The sequence below is a fragment of the Carica papaya genome, chromosome 6, assembly GCF_054855325.1.
Source record: "Carica papaya isolate Zhongbai chromosome 6, ASM5485532v1, whole genome shotgun sequence".
Classification (NCBI taxonomy): domain Eukaryota; kingdom Viridiplantae; phylum Streptophyta; class Magnoliopsida; order Brassicales; family Caricaceae; genus Carica; species Carica papaya.
Window position 1 is genome coordinate 292,481 of NC_142314.1, and position 13,073 is coordinate 305,553.

Genomic DNA, 13,073 nt, shown 5'->3' on the forward strand with positions numbered 1-13,073 from the left:
TCATTTCAATTTATTCTCTTGGAAAGCTAGTTGGTAAGACAATTAAAGCACAGCTAAAACTATGAAAAATAGACACAAATTTCTAACTTTAAACACTCAGAGACCAATAATACTAATTGTATTACCTTATTAATAATTCTCAAAAGTATTTGCCACATGGAAGAAAATTTATTTATAGATCCATCCTTAGAACATATAAATATTGGAAACGCCGATAAAGAGAACAATAAAGAATTTCAATCATAATCCCTAAGGCTTAATAATTAAGAATATGGAACATTAAGGGAAATTTTCAATCATGATCCCTACGGCTTAATAACTAAGAATATGGAACACAAGGAAATTTTGTCCTAAGAAACCAGAATGTTTACATAGACAAGGAATTTTAGATTTAGATGATTAGCATCTACATGATAGATTACAATCAGCCGAGTACAAGTTACGTCCTTTCACCGGTTTATCCGGGATTCCTTCAATGCATTGTATCATCTCATTTACCTGTTGGAACATGAATAAAATTATAGACACTCTCAAACCAAAAAGTAACTTGTAATTTACCCTTCTAAGTTCAAATAAAAATATTAAGGTTTACTTGGGTTCAAATTTTTGTTATATGGATTAAGAATGATAACACGCTAGTAAGTACTTGAATGAGAGTAATGTCATAAGTCCAAGTCAATTTCATGATTAATTTAACTTGGGTGATTCTGCAGTTTCTTTCTTGACAAATAAAAATATAAATTCATCGATAGAAAACTAAAAATATAAGTAAAATTAATTTAGTTATATAGCAAATGTGTAAATTAGGAATAAATTTTACATACCAAAATGATTAATATTAGAATGAAAATATCTAGATTTAAATCAAGCATAATGCAATAAAAATGAGAACAATAACACAGGCTCCCAGTTATGGAGACAAATTAGTGTCTCAAATAGAAAATGAACAGGCTAGTTCCCAACCAAATCATGTGACAGAATTGATCCCTGAGTTAAATCTTTTGATGATAACTTTAAGAGAGTAAACGTCAAAGGGACTAAAGATGCATGCATTTTGCTAATCAAGTTGGAACTCCACACTCAAAAATACTATCCTTTCAGTTTTACTACACAAAAGTAATGTAAATTGCCATCAATTAAGAATGAACAAAATGATTGAGAAGTAAAACCACCTACCATAGTTTTGACGCACCATAGTGAACTTGTAAATGGCCTTTAAAAGGGAACCATATCTCACAGACTGCAAAGATCCCATATGTCTGTAACACAAATATGCCATAATTCAAATCAATGACGCTTAACTTGTTCAAGATAAAGAAGCAAAGCTCGCAACCACAGCTTTGAAGTGAAGAAAGGGCAATAGAGAGGAAGACTCCCTGCTTGAAAAATGATGAGAGGAAGTTGTGGAGGCGGATTGCCTGAGTTCTAAATAATCTTCGAAGTACTTAAGCTGAAGAAAAAAGCTTCAAAATATACCGATGCAAGTTTCTGGTCTAATATTCATAACAACATAAGCAGATATACATTTGTACTCTGTGTTAACATGTATGCAGGTGCATGTAGATGAGTTAGCACTTCCACACAAGTTTGTGGGTGCGGTTGCGGGTGTGTGAGGGTGCGGGTATTGATCTAGGTGAGTCCATAATTTTTATAAAAATCATTTATCAAATGAAATGGAGACAAGAAACTAGTTTTAACCAAGGTGGTTTGGGTGTTAGATCTCTTGTTGAGATGAATGCTGCTCTTCAAGGGATATAGTTGTGAAGTTTTCGAAGGAGGAGGATAGGATGTAGAGGAGGATTATTGAAGAAAGGTGGGGTGGCCTGGAGGAGCGGGGGCATGGGGGAAGGGTTCAAAGACCACATGGGTTGGGCTTATGGAGGAAGATCCTGATGGAGTGGCCTAGATTCGAGGAGTGCATCTGCTGGAAACTTGGTGGAGGTAACAGAATAAGGTTCTGGTTGGATGATTGTTTAGAAGGAGAGTGTCTTATGAGGCGGTTTCCAAGGATCTTTGCTATTGCTCAATCTAGAGATAAGGTGATTGAGGCGTACAGAATAAGGTTCTGGTTGGATGATTGTTTAGAAGGAGAGTGTCTTATGAGGCGGTTTCCAAGGATCTTTGCTATTGCTCAATCAAGAGATATGGTGATTGAGGAGTACAGGGATAGCAACGGAAGCACTGAATGTTGGTGAATGAAACTAGAAACTGAACAATTGGGAAGTTAGTGAGTACGAAGCTTTATTACATTTACTCGCCTCAGAGTGGGTTAACTCTCATTTGGATAAGGTGATCTGGAAAATGAATCAGAATGAAGACTTCTCAGTTAAATCTTACTGTAAGCATATTATGCAAATTGGGCAGAGCAGGGGTCATAATTATCCGGCTCAGCAGATTTGGAAATCAAAGGCACCTCTTAAAATCTTTTTTTGGCTGGTGAGGTCAGTCAAGAATGCATTTTGATAATTGATAAACTGATGTCCAGAAGGTAGATTATGGTTAACAGGTGCTACTTATGGATGAACGTAGCAGAATCATGCAATCATATCCTTTTATGGTGTCCTATATCTTATGAGTTGTGGTACATGATATATCGTCTTTTAGGAATTAATTGGTTCATGGCGGGTTCGGTCAAAGTAGAAATTTAGGCTTGGGATGAGTTATGTAAAAAGAGAGTTTGTAAAACTGATTCTATTGACCATTTTTTAGGTTCATTGGAAGGAAATGAATTATAAAACTTTGGAGAGTAAAAAAGTTGAGAATCATAAATTGAGAGATAAATGGTTTCACTATTTTGAGTTTATTTTATCAGGGTATGACATTACTAGGGTTGAGAATTTTGAGAATGTCATTGATATTCTACCAAACTGGTAAATTTTTTGTATATGGGTGGTGCCCCATTGGTAACTTATTAATACATACTTCACAAGTGCTTAGTCCTACTTTCATGAAAGCATATATAGGCATATAATATAAACAAGCACTTAAAAAAGAATGCCATTACTATAGTTTTTACATTCAATTTCGTTATGGGATTTTACTAATAGTATGGGCTCGTTAAAAGAGAAACCACCGATCTCATATAGTTTAAAGTACTCAACAAACTTCTTTAACAAATTTTCCTGCATATCTTTTTCATAGTGCTACTTTTAAGAACAGTAACTTTCCTAGTTAAAACTAGTTATTCCCACATCGTAGAAATGTTGAGACCAGTTGCAAACAAACAAAAATAAGCTAGGAAGTACAGAATCTACAGGGGTTCAGGTTCATAAACTGATAATCCATCAGGAGAGAACACTCACACAATCTCTGTATATCGAATTCTCCATGGAGGGAAACCTAGGTGGCATCTTGCAGGTCCATAAACTAATAAAAGATCAGGATCGGGCCCTCCACAACCTGTTAGTACTAAAAATGTTAATATATATAAAATATTGGGAAGGACATTATTACTCATAAACCACTGAAGAGATCTGAAAAGTAACACAGACCAATTGCTCTTAGTGCTTCAGACATGTGAGCTTCTGTAAAAATTTGCTCTTCTTGAGTTCTGCCCGAATCACCCAATTTCAAATAACTCTGAAAAAGTACATTAGCTGCCTTGACCACAGCTTCCTTCCCATCAGAGAGTGAAGTGAATTCTAAAGTAATAAGTTTTTTCCCAATTCCAGAATGCTTGTCATCAGCTTCCTGCAAATAACAAATACTAAACGCTCTTAGCATCACTTCTTACATTCCAGCAGTATGTAGGTAACCAACGGATGGTTCCAATAATGATACAATAACTAAATTATATACCCAACAAGAAACCTCAGGTAGACAATATATGAACAGCCAAAGTATTATTAGTAAATAAGTAACCCTGCATAAAGTTAAATTATACATAATAGGAAGTAAGAACAAAAAGATTGAATAAAATAATCAAAAAGTCTGCCTAAATACAAATTTTTCTTCCAGATTTTAAGCCAGGCCAACTCTAAACAACCGAAACACAGATTCTGTTTTAACTTCTCGCTGAATACACCCAAAAACAAATCACAACCCAGGAAGGAAAATCAATGAAGCTTTCATAACGAAAACATAGCTTTCAATGAGTTATATTGCTATGAAAGTTGTGACACAAAGGCACATTTATAGAAAATAAGACACTGCAAAAGGAATCAAAGAAAAATATTATTCTACAAGTGAGCACGCACAAATGATAGTACCTCAAACAGTACTGCATCATTTAATTTTTCCAAGATGGATTCCTTTGATTTCTTCAATACTCCTAAAACACAAAAGTTCAGGTTAGCATACTTACACAAATTGCAACAACATCCTCAGATAATGATATGATCTTAGGAAGAAGAACCACATTTACAGAACCAAAATATCGTTACCTTCTGCATCATAGAGACACACTCTTTTTGCGCCAATAGCTACCAGCCATTGCAAAAGTTTAATGACATTTAAAGTCTGGTGGGCTTCTTCACTTTCTATTACAATTGCTAGGTAGCGAAGCTTGTCTATGTCGAGAGATTTATATTTCTTGAGTAATGAACTTGAGATGAGATAACTTTCAAGCATATTAGCTATACATAAAGCAAAGTACCATAGGCTCACAATAAAATGTAAAAAATACCACAGCATTTGAAGGCCCCAATTGCCAATCTGCACAAACATTACTACTGATATGAGCATCCAGTTTAAATTCCAGAAAAGCATACTGTTCAATATACATCACATCTATACTGAGTAAACATAGCCATTCTGGTGGCAACCAATGAGTAAACATAGCCATTCCGGTGGCAACCACATATGTTTGTATACCCTGTAGTGCCCAAACTGCATAAAGGATTCAAGAGCCTATGATAACCAACCAAAACAAGATTCAAAGGTTTTTCAATTACTTAAAAAATAATAGATCCTTTTTTAATTAAAAAAAAAATAACTCACCCGTAGTTCAGTCTCCTAAAGCAAATATACCACATACATAATCTTATATCCACACAACTATTCCTCTTTGATGATGACTTATAGAGAACTATACCTTTTGAAGAGCCTCATGATTTTGATGATTCTACTGTTCATTATACATAATTCCATTCTAATGATATATTGTGCACAACGAAATCTAGCGAGCTTTCACCAAAAGTCTTGCAGACAACCATGTTTGCAGTTGTTCAAACAAAGAAACGCTTGATAGAAACAGAAGGATTAACTCTGGCTAACTCAAAAGTGCATGCAAATGCCACAAGGTTTAATTGGTTTCCGCATTCTTGGGCTCATGTAAGTACAATTTATCAATAACAACAACAATGTTATACTTAGAATCAACTCCTTGAAAAATTAAAATGAGATAAGGGAAAGTCATAAGTATAAAATATTCAAAGCGATTATAATAGAAATTGAAAAAGAAAGGTGTCTAAAACATAAATAATAGCAATCAACTAGAAAAGGTACTTACATGAGTAGTCCACCGAGGCATTCTCTTCATTTCATTTTTGCAATCCATCATCTATATCCTATTTTATGGCCAAAAAAGGATAAAAAAAATAAACCTCCCAATCAAAAACTTCTGTACCAAATGCATGTTAACTCTTTTACTTGACAGATAACCCTCCTATCAGAAAGTAATGATCAAATCTCTTCAGTGAATGGTCTGCTTTTACTGATATTCAGCTTCACGATCAGTATCAGGGGAAAAAGAATTGTTATAGGAGAGAAAAATATTTCAAGCATTCAAACACCAATAGATACATCTCATGCAAACTAATCAGTAAAAAAATTGCAACAATCGGATCACAGTCAGAGAGGAGCTCTTTTATTATATTAAAAAAAAAAAAATCAAATAGGAGCTTAGTACTTAAAATTAGAGAAATAAAAGCATTAATCCAAATGATTTGTGTCTCGCACGTCCCTGCCCTTGCTCTTGCATACTGCTAAAGCTTACCATTATGCAAGATAAATCTGCGAAACGAAATTTCTAACCTCAGCAATTTGGTACTCTCCCAACCCATGATAATAATGGAGAACAGAAAATTGGTACTCATTTAGTACCATCAAATGAGTATCAAACTTTTTCCCCAATGTCAGTCAAGCCAACCTAAGATAAACTATTGCAATGTTTTTCATTCTAACAAAAATTTTCTGAGCAACCAAACACAAATGGAAAAGTCAACGAACGAGGAAGCCATCGATGAAAGCGAAACCAGAGAAAGCATACCTAACGGTTCTTCTAATTCTGCAGAGAGAGATGAAAATGAAGCTTTTAAATTTGAGAGGGATCAGCTGGGCGACCGCAATCAGCCAGAAGCAAACGCAGAAAAACTGAAAGCCTTGGACGGGACTTTCGGCGCGACTGGTTGCATACTTTAAGTGCTTTATGAACTGATTCAAGTAACGTCTTTTTCACTATAACATATCATAACATTAATAAATAATAAAATATAACGCCAATGTATAATAATAAATATAATAATTTATTTTAAATAATTTTAATTTTCATTAAACTTATTTTTATAATTTAAAGTGTTTTAAATATTTTAAATCTTTAATCATTTAAGTTATTTATTAGTGTACATATTATTTCTAAGTCGGTACTATTTAATTTTAAAATAAAAATATTACAAAATTATTGGAAATAAATTAATAATCCATGAAAAAATAAAATACCGGGATTAGAGACCTAATTTGCACGATAATCTCTTTAAATATAAGATGTAATTCTAAATTAAGTTCGTTTTTTAAATTAAATTATTAAAATTAAGGCAACATAAGTAATTTATAATTTTATGTCCGCTAAAGATCTCGTACATCCTATGTTAATTCTAACTGAAATTAAGTTGTTATCTACGGTTCTAATTATAATAATATTTTTTTCTCCCATTTTAAGTACTATGTTGCAGATTGCATATGAAATAATGATATTTATAATGTTATTATTTTCATAGATTATTTTTATAAATTTTACTGCGGTAAGTAGACGGTAAATAGTCTTATTATTGATGAATGAATTTGTTTAAAATTTGTACTCCATTGGTTGTTTTTGATTTTCTACCAACTTTTACTTTTGTGACGACGATATATTGTGATGTTCTTACTGAATTAGTATAACTCACCTCTTATTTAACTATTTTAAATTAGGAAGACCCGGTTTCCGAGCCCGATCCGCAAGAAGATTACGAGTAGACCCTAGATACTTTATAATTTTATTTATTTTTTTCCGTTTTTTGTATTTCTTTCAGAGAATTTACTCTTTGATGTTTGTTAGTACTTTTGAGTTATCGTGTAATGGATATTAACTTTAATTTTTTATTTCGCTTCTACACTCAATTTATTATATGTATTTCTTTTTAAATTTCTGGGATCGTTACAATATCAACTCGTGAAAAATAGTATCACTTAGTCTTAATCTCATTTAAGCTATTTTTTTATTACAATTTTAATATTCGTTAAATTTTTTTAATAAATACGCAACTAATTTAAAAAATGAGAAAAATTAATTTTTTTTCATTTTTTTTTTAAATATTATATACCAATTTAGTAATTTGGACAGAAAAATATTATTATTATTAATTATAAATTATAAATAATAAAATATTTTGTTTTTATAATAGGAAAAAGTATATATTATTTTACCACCATAAATTTTGTAGACTACTTTAAATCACTATAATTAAGTAGATTGTCATTTTCTATGTTGTAATTAACGTCCATTACTCACTCAAGTTGAAAAAATCATGCATGGTTTCACCCAAGGCGGTGCATTATATCATCTGTTTTGGACATATGACACGATGATTACATAGAATTCCATCGGATACTCACAACCATATACATACATATATATATATATATATATATACGTGTGTATATGCACCACTCACGTATAGGACTTCTTACTACCAACCTCTCCCCCCTCATTCATCGCATTCTTCTAATCTTGAATTTGTCAACATGTATATATATATATATATATACACACATAGACATATTCTTTTTGCACAAATTAATAAATAAATAAATAACTAATAAATTAAATAAAAAATAATTATAATAAGATTATTCGAAACGAGTCAATGAATTAAATTCCTAATGTTGTGTCTCGTATATATGTGTGTATAAGTAGGTGTGTATCTTAAGATATATCATCAAACAAAACTAGCCTTCTATAAAAAAATAATTTAATAGATGCATGTATTAAAGCGCATCATCATAAAAAGTGAAATTAATTAAACAATTAATTCAATATTGCATACATGTATATGTATATAACTTTTGTAATATTAATAATTACGACTCGTTGATGGTTTCTGAAGTCTACTACTTATATCCGCCAACGAGTTTTGTTGCACATTGTAATCACTAATCCATTAAAAAATGTTGGCTTCGTCGTGATATGTAACTTTCTCTATCTGCAAGCATGCAACTTTCTTTGTCTTCGAACAAGGCTTTTAACAAGCAAATCTCTCGATCTAGAAACAAGTATATGGCTTATTTTCTTTTGCTCGCAAATACACTAAAAACATAGGTGCATAACATAGCGAAAATAAGAGTTTAATTGTACTAATTTTCCTAATCCACTAATCAAATTGAGGTTAAATATAGTAGTTATGTGATATATAATCGGTTAAAGTCTTTTTATTATTTCAAAAGATCCGCAGGGTCATCTTTTTTAAAGACCAATATAGTAATTTACAATTGTTGATAATAGTAGAAGTGTTGCAGTACATTATCTACCGCTCGACATCATTTATGACTCTCGTGATATGTAACTTTCTCTGTCTATAAACATGTAACTTTCTGGCTTTTAACAAGCAAATCTCTAGATCTAGAAACAAGTATATGGCTGATTTCCTTTGCTCGCAGACACTAAAAATATAGATGCATAACATAGCGAAAATAAGAGTTTAATTGTACTAATCTTCTTAGTCCACTGATCAAATTGAGGTTAAATATAGTAGTTAGGTGATATATAGTCGTCTAAAGTCTTTTTATTATTTCAAAATATCCACGAAATCTAAGGTTCATTTTTTTCAAAGACCCATATAGTAATTTATAATTGTTGATAATAGTAAAAATGTTGCAATACATTGTCTACCGCTCAACATCATTTATGACTCTCGTGGTTGTTTAACATGTAAAAAAATATTTTTGATTTCCTTAAAGTTTCGATTATGATAATATAATTTTATTTTTTAATTAAATGTACACTTTAGCTACCATTAGACACTAAAATATTAGTTTGTACGGGCGTAATCCATAAACTACATTAAAACAATGTAGCTTTTAAAGAATGAGTGTTATTTAACGTGGTAACGGTATTTTGTCCAATCAAATGACTCGTCGTTAGATAACGTATGAGATATTTGCGGATTGTAAGATTAACCAGTTGTGTCTATCCATTAAATTGAAGGTCAAAGATATATAATTATATTATTATCAATATACAAAGGGTCACAAAAAGAAATTAATAATATTTTATCCAATAATTTTAATTTATTAAATAATAAATAATTTGCATGCATGCATGTATTTGACATTTAAATGACCGGCATAAATAAAGTTTGAAAAATTGATTTAAAGTATATTTATTAATAATAATTAATAATCTCAAATTTTATTTAATAATAAAAAAAATAAAAAATTATTTCCAGTTTTATCGTATGAAATTCCAATCTCCAAATTTATCGTATTAAAATTTATCTCCAAAATTATTTGACTTTTCACAAATCCATAACTAACCCAACCTCTTGGAATTTTGAATTTAAGTATTATTCTGTTTCTCCATATTTATCTCCACAATAATATACGTGATAAAAACCCCCGTCTGTGATATTCTCCATCTTGAATTCTTGAAACCGGTCTTTCTCCTCCTTGTTTATTGATCTTCAAACCCTAAACTTTCTTTATTTCTTCTGCTGTCAAGAGAGACAGAGATGGAAAACAAGGAGAGAGATTACACCAGTAGGAAGAGGAGGGGGACCCAAAGCCAAGATGAGTACCAATTCATGAAACTGATTCGTCCGGATGAAGACGATAACGACGACTTTCTTACACTCTCATTGACTTTCCGCCACAGCAGGTCCTCAACACAAGCTTCAATAGATCAGCAGCAGAGAAATACCACGTCCCCGCCGCCACCTCCACCATCACCACCACCTTTGATGCTGCAACCGTCACCCTCGATGGCGCAAACCCAATCGTATTTTCCCCAAAGCTCATCACCGCCTGATCGAGAACTCCCTCTCCCACTTTCCCCCGCTCGCTCACTTTACATCGCTACGTTGGTGGCCGAAACCTCGGCGACGACGTCTTCCAATCGCCCGTTAGTCTACCGGCAGGAGACGGTGGGACCGTCACGGCCAGTAAGGGCTCGTCGGAATCCGACGCAGTGTCCGCGCGAGGGAAAGAGCGAGCAAGTCCCCGCGCCGTTTCCCTGGGCGACGACTCAGCGAGCGACAGTCCATAGTCTGAACTACTTGGTAAACCAACAGATGGTGACTATAACGGGTGAGGTCCAGTGCAAAAGATGCGAGAGGCATTACGAGATTGAATATGATTTACAGAAGAAGTTCGTGGAGGTGTGGGATTTCGTAGCTAAAAACAAAAGTAGCATGCACGATCGGGCTCCCAGCGTCTGGATGAACCCTGCGTTGCCAACTTGCATGTATTGCGAGCAGGAAAACAGTGCCAAGCCCGTGATAGCGGAGAAGAAGAAAGCCATAAATTGGCTGTTTTTGCTTCTGGGTCAAATGCTGGGTTGCTGCACACTTGAACAGTTGAAGTATTTCTGCAAGCACACCAAGAATCATCGAACGGGGGCCAAAGATCGAGTCCTTTATCTCACTTATCTCGGACTCTGCAAGCAGCTCGAACCAAATGGTCCCTTTGACCGCTGACCAATGATTTTTTCAGAGCTGATTCAATGTAGATACTCGGTTTAATCCTTTTCTTCACTCTTCATCGTCCATTTCAGTGTTTTCTCTTTATCATCAGTTTCTTGGTAATTCTGTACTGAACCTGTCCTCCTCGTTTACCCATTCCACTTTTTCTTAGATCTCTCGCATATCTTGCTGACTTCTTATAATTAGTTCATCGTCTGGTTAATTGTACTACCAGCAATGTGGTCTGTCAAAAAATATTTTGATCTGAATTTATTATTATTGCTTATTGTTATTATTTTCTGCGACAATTTTATTTTCTGTTACTTTGGTGATCTTGTATTTTAACCATCAAAACCACGTGCTTAATTGTCTATATATGTATATTTGAGAAATTTATGCATACATGTAAGCATTTTACTAACCATGAAATATTTATATTTCAATTAATATAAATATATTTTTAACTGGCCATATTTAAATTTTTTGATTATTTGAATTACCATATCTAAGCATTCATGTAAATGTATTTTGATTTAAATTATTTTTATTAGTTATTATTATTATTCTATGTCACGAGTTATACTATTATTGCAAGCACATGCTTGATAATATATATACACGTGTGCTTAATTGTATAATATTTATTATCTAAAATTTCTTATATTCGATTACGAAAATTTTTTGTGCATGTTAAGTAATCTAATAATATAAGTAATATATGGTAATTGAAGAACTATTTGTTTAGTATTTATTGTTTTTAATACGCGTATAAATTTTACATACCATGTTATAATAAAGAGGTATAGACGTACTCATATCATTTTCGAGTTAACGAGGTCTACAACTCATACATCATTTATATATATAAAATATGATGTCAAAATATAAAGTTTAATAAAACGATGTGATAACTAAAATAAGAACAAAATGTACACTGATTAGGACACATTCGCGTGTCATTCACTTGTTTTGTAACTCTTCTGATTATTTATATTTCGAAAAATATCATAGTGAAATTTAATGAGTTTTACAACTTAATAAATATTTATATTATTTCAAGACTCCAACTAGATATCATACAAACACACACAAACATGTAATAGACGCAATATTAATATTTTTCATATCAAAACTTATTTATAATTTTTCACAATATTTTCAACTTAACAATCTTATGCTCGGGAATTCACTTATTATTCACAATTACTTCCTATATTAAAATTTTATACATTTTAATTGAATATCTCAATTATACGTAAATATAATTTTACGTTCGAATATCACTTATACACTCAAAATATCACATATGCGCTCAAAATGTTATAAATGTACTCAAGATAATATATCGAACACTCGAACTATCATATTTAAGGTTTTATCGTGTGATGACATTTATATCATCATCAAGGAGAGACAAAAAAGATATTCCCTACTACATGGATAACACACACACAAAATCTTACATTGGTCACAACATGTACGTTTATTATGTGACTCACACATTCACAAACACTTATCCATGTTTGGATTAGGTTTCACGAAACTATCTATATGCAAGTTCATCGTACCCATTAAACTTTAGCCACATATGCATTCTTCATTCCTCGATTCAAACTAAACGATTAAGGTATACAAGGTCCATACACTATTCATCACATCAACTCCTTTTTATTGATTACCTCAATTTATTTTATTAATTCTTATTTTAATCATTTTTATTATTTCTTAAAGTATTTATTTATTTTTATTTTTATTTTTATCGATTTATTTGTCAATTAAACATATATTTTCTCTCACTAAATTCACTCTCTGATTTTCTCAAATATAATAACTTTTATTTTACAATCTTTTTTCGTTATATCCATTTCATAGCAGGTCATACCATATCATGAAATTCAACAATCTTCTAAAATATGGCATACAATCACCACAATCAAATGTTATGGGCTCCATCCCGACAAGTTCATACTTTTTGAAAAATGTTTAGAGTTTATGTTATTCTCAGTGATACGTATCTGTTCTATTTCAAGCAACAAATTAATAAGATTAATCATGAATAATAAATCATAAACACGAATATGGAATAAACGAAATGCTTAGTGAGTTGTGAACCTCATTAAATTTTACTCTAATATTTTTTAGATTAAGAAGAACTAAAATAATTGTCAGACGAGTGAAGGATATACGAAAGTTTTCTAATAA

General features: G+C 32.1%; 2 protein-coding genes across 3 annotated transcripts; one reads left to right on the forward strand and one right to left on the reverse strand.

Moving 5' to 3' along the window:
• Nucleotides 1-256: 256 nt before the first annotated feature.
• Nucleotides 257-6,350, reverse strand: LEW1 (Undecaprenyl pyrophosphate synthetase family protein). Of its 2 annotated transcripts, XM_022041072.2 has the most exons (8): nt 6,209-6,350; nt 5,450-5,507; nt 4,383-4,653; nt 4,209-4,270; nt 3,492-3,690; nt 3,303-3,399; nt 1,177-1,259; nt 257-498 (listed from the first exon to the last, which is right to left on the reverse strand). In XM_022041072.2, exons 2-8 carry the CDS (start codon nt 5,498-5,500, stop codon nt 491-493), a joined length of 771 nt encoding a protein of 256 aa, XP_021896764.1. In that variant the 5' UTR covers nt 5,501-5,507; nt 6,209-6,350; the 3' UTR covers nt 257-490. The 2 variants fall into 2 exon arrangements, with proteins under 2 accessions (XP_021896764.1, XP_088078413.1); XM_088222287.1 differs by lacking the exons at nt 5,450-5,507; nt 6,209-6,350 and having other exon boundaries at nt 4,383-4,722.
• A 3,470-nt stretch (nt 6,351-9,820) lies between these two features.
• Nucleotides 9,821-11,104, forward strand: LOC110813713 (hydroxyproline-rich glycoprotein family protein). Its single transcript, XM_022040954.2, has one exon. It carries the CDS (start codon nt 9,924-9,926, stop codon nt 10,884-10,886), a length of 963 nt encoding a protein of 320 aa, XP_021896646.2. The 5' UTR covers nt 9,821-9,923; the 3' UTR covers nt 10,887-11,104.
• Nucleotides 11,105-13,073: the final 1,969 nt, after the last annotated feature.

Coding starts and splice junctions, on each gene's coding strand:
- LEW1 (XM_088222287.1), bottom strand. CDS start 4,707: ATGCTTTTCTGGAATTTAAACTGGATGCTCATATCAGTAGTAATGTTT. Junction 3,691..4,208: donor ATGATGCAGTACTGTTTGAG/GTACTATCATTT, acceptor TGTTATTTGCAG/GAAGCTGATGACAAGCATTC. Junction 1,260..3,302: donor ATTCGATATACAGAGATTGT/GTGAGTGTTCTC, acceptor TTTGTGTTACAG/ACATATGGGATCTTTGCAGT.
- LOC110813713 (XM_022040954.2), top strand. CDS start 9,924: ATGGAAAACAAGGAGAGAGATTACACCAGTAGGAAGAGGAGGGGGACC.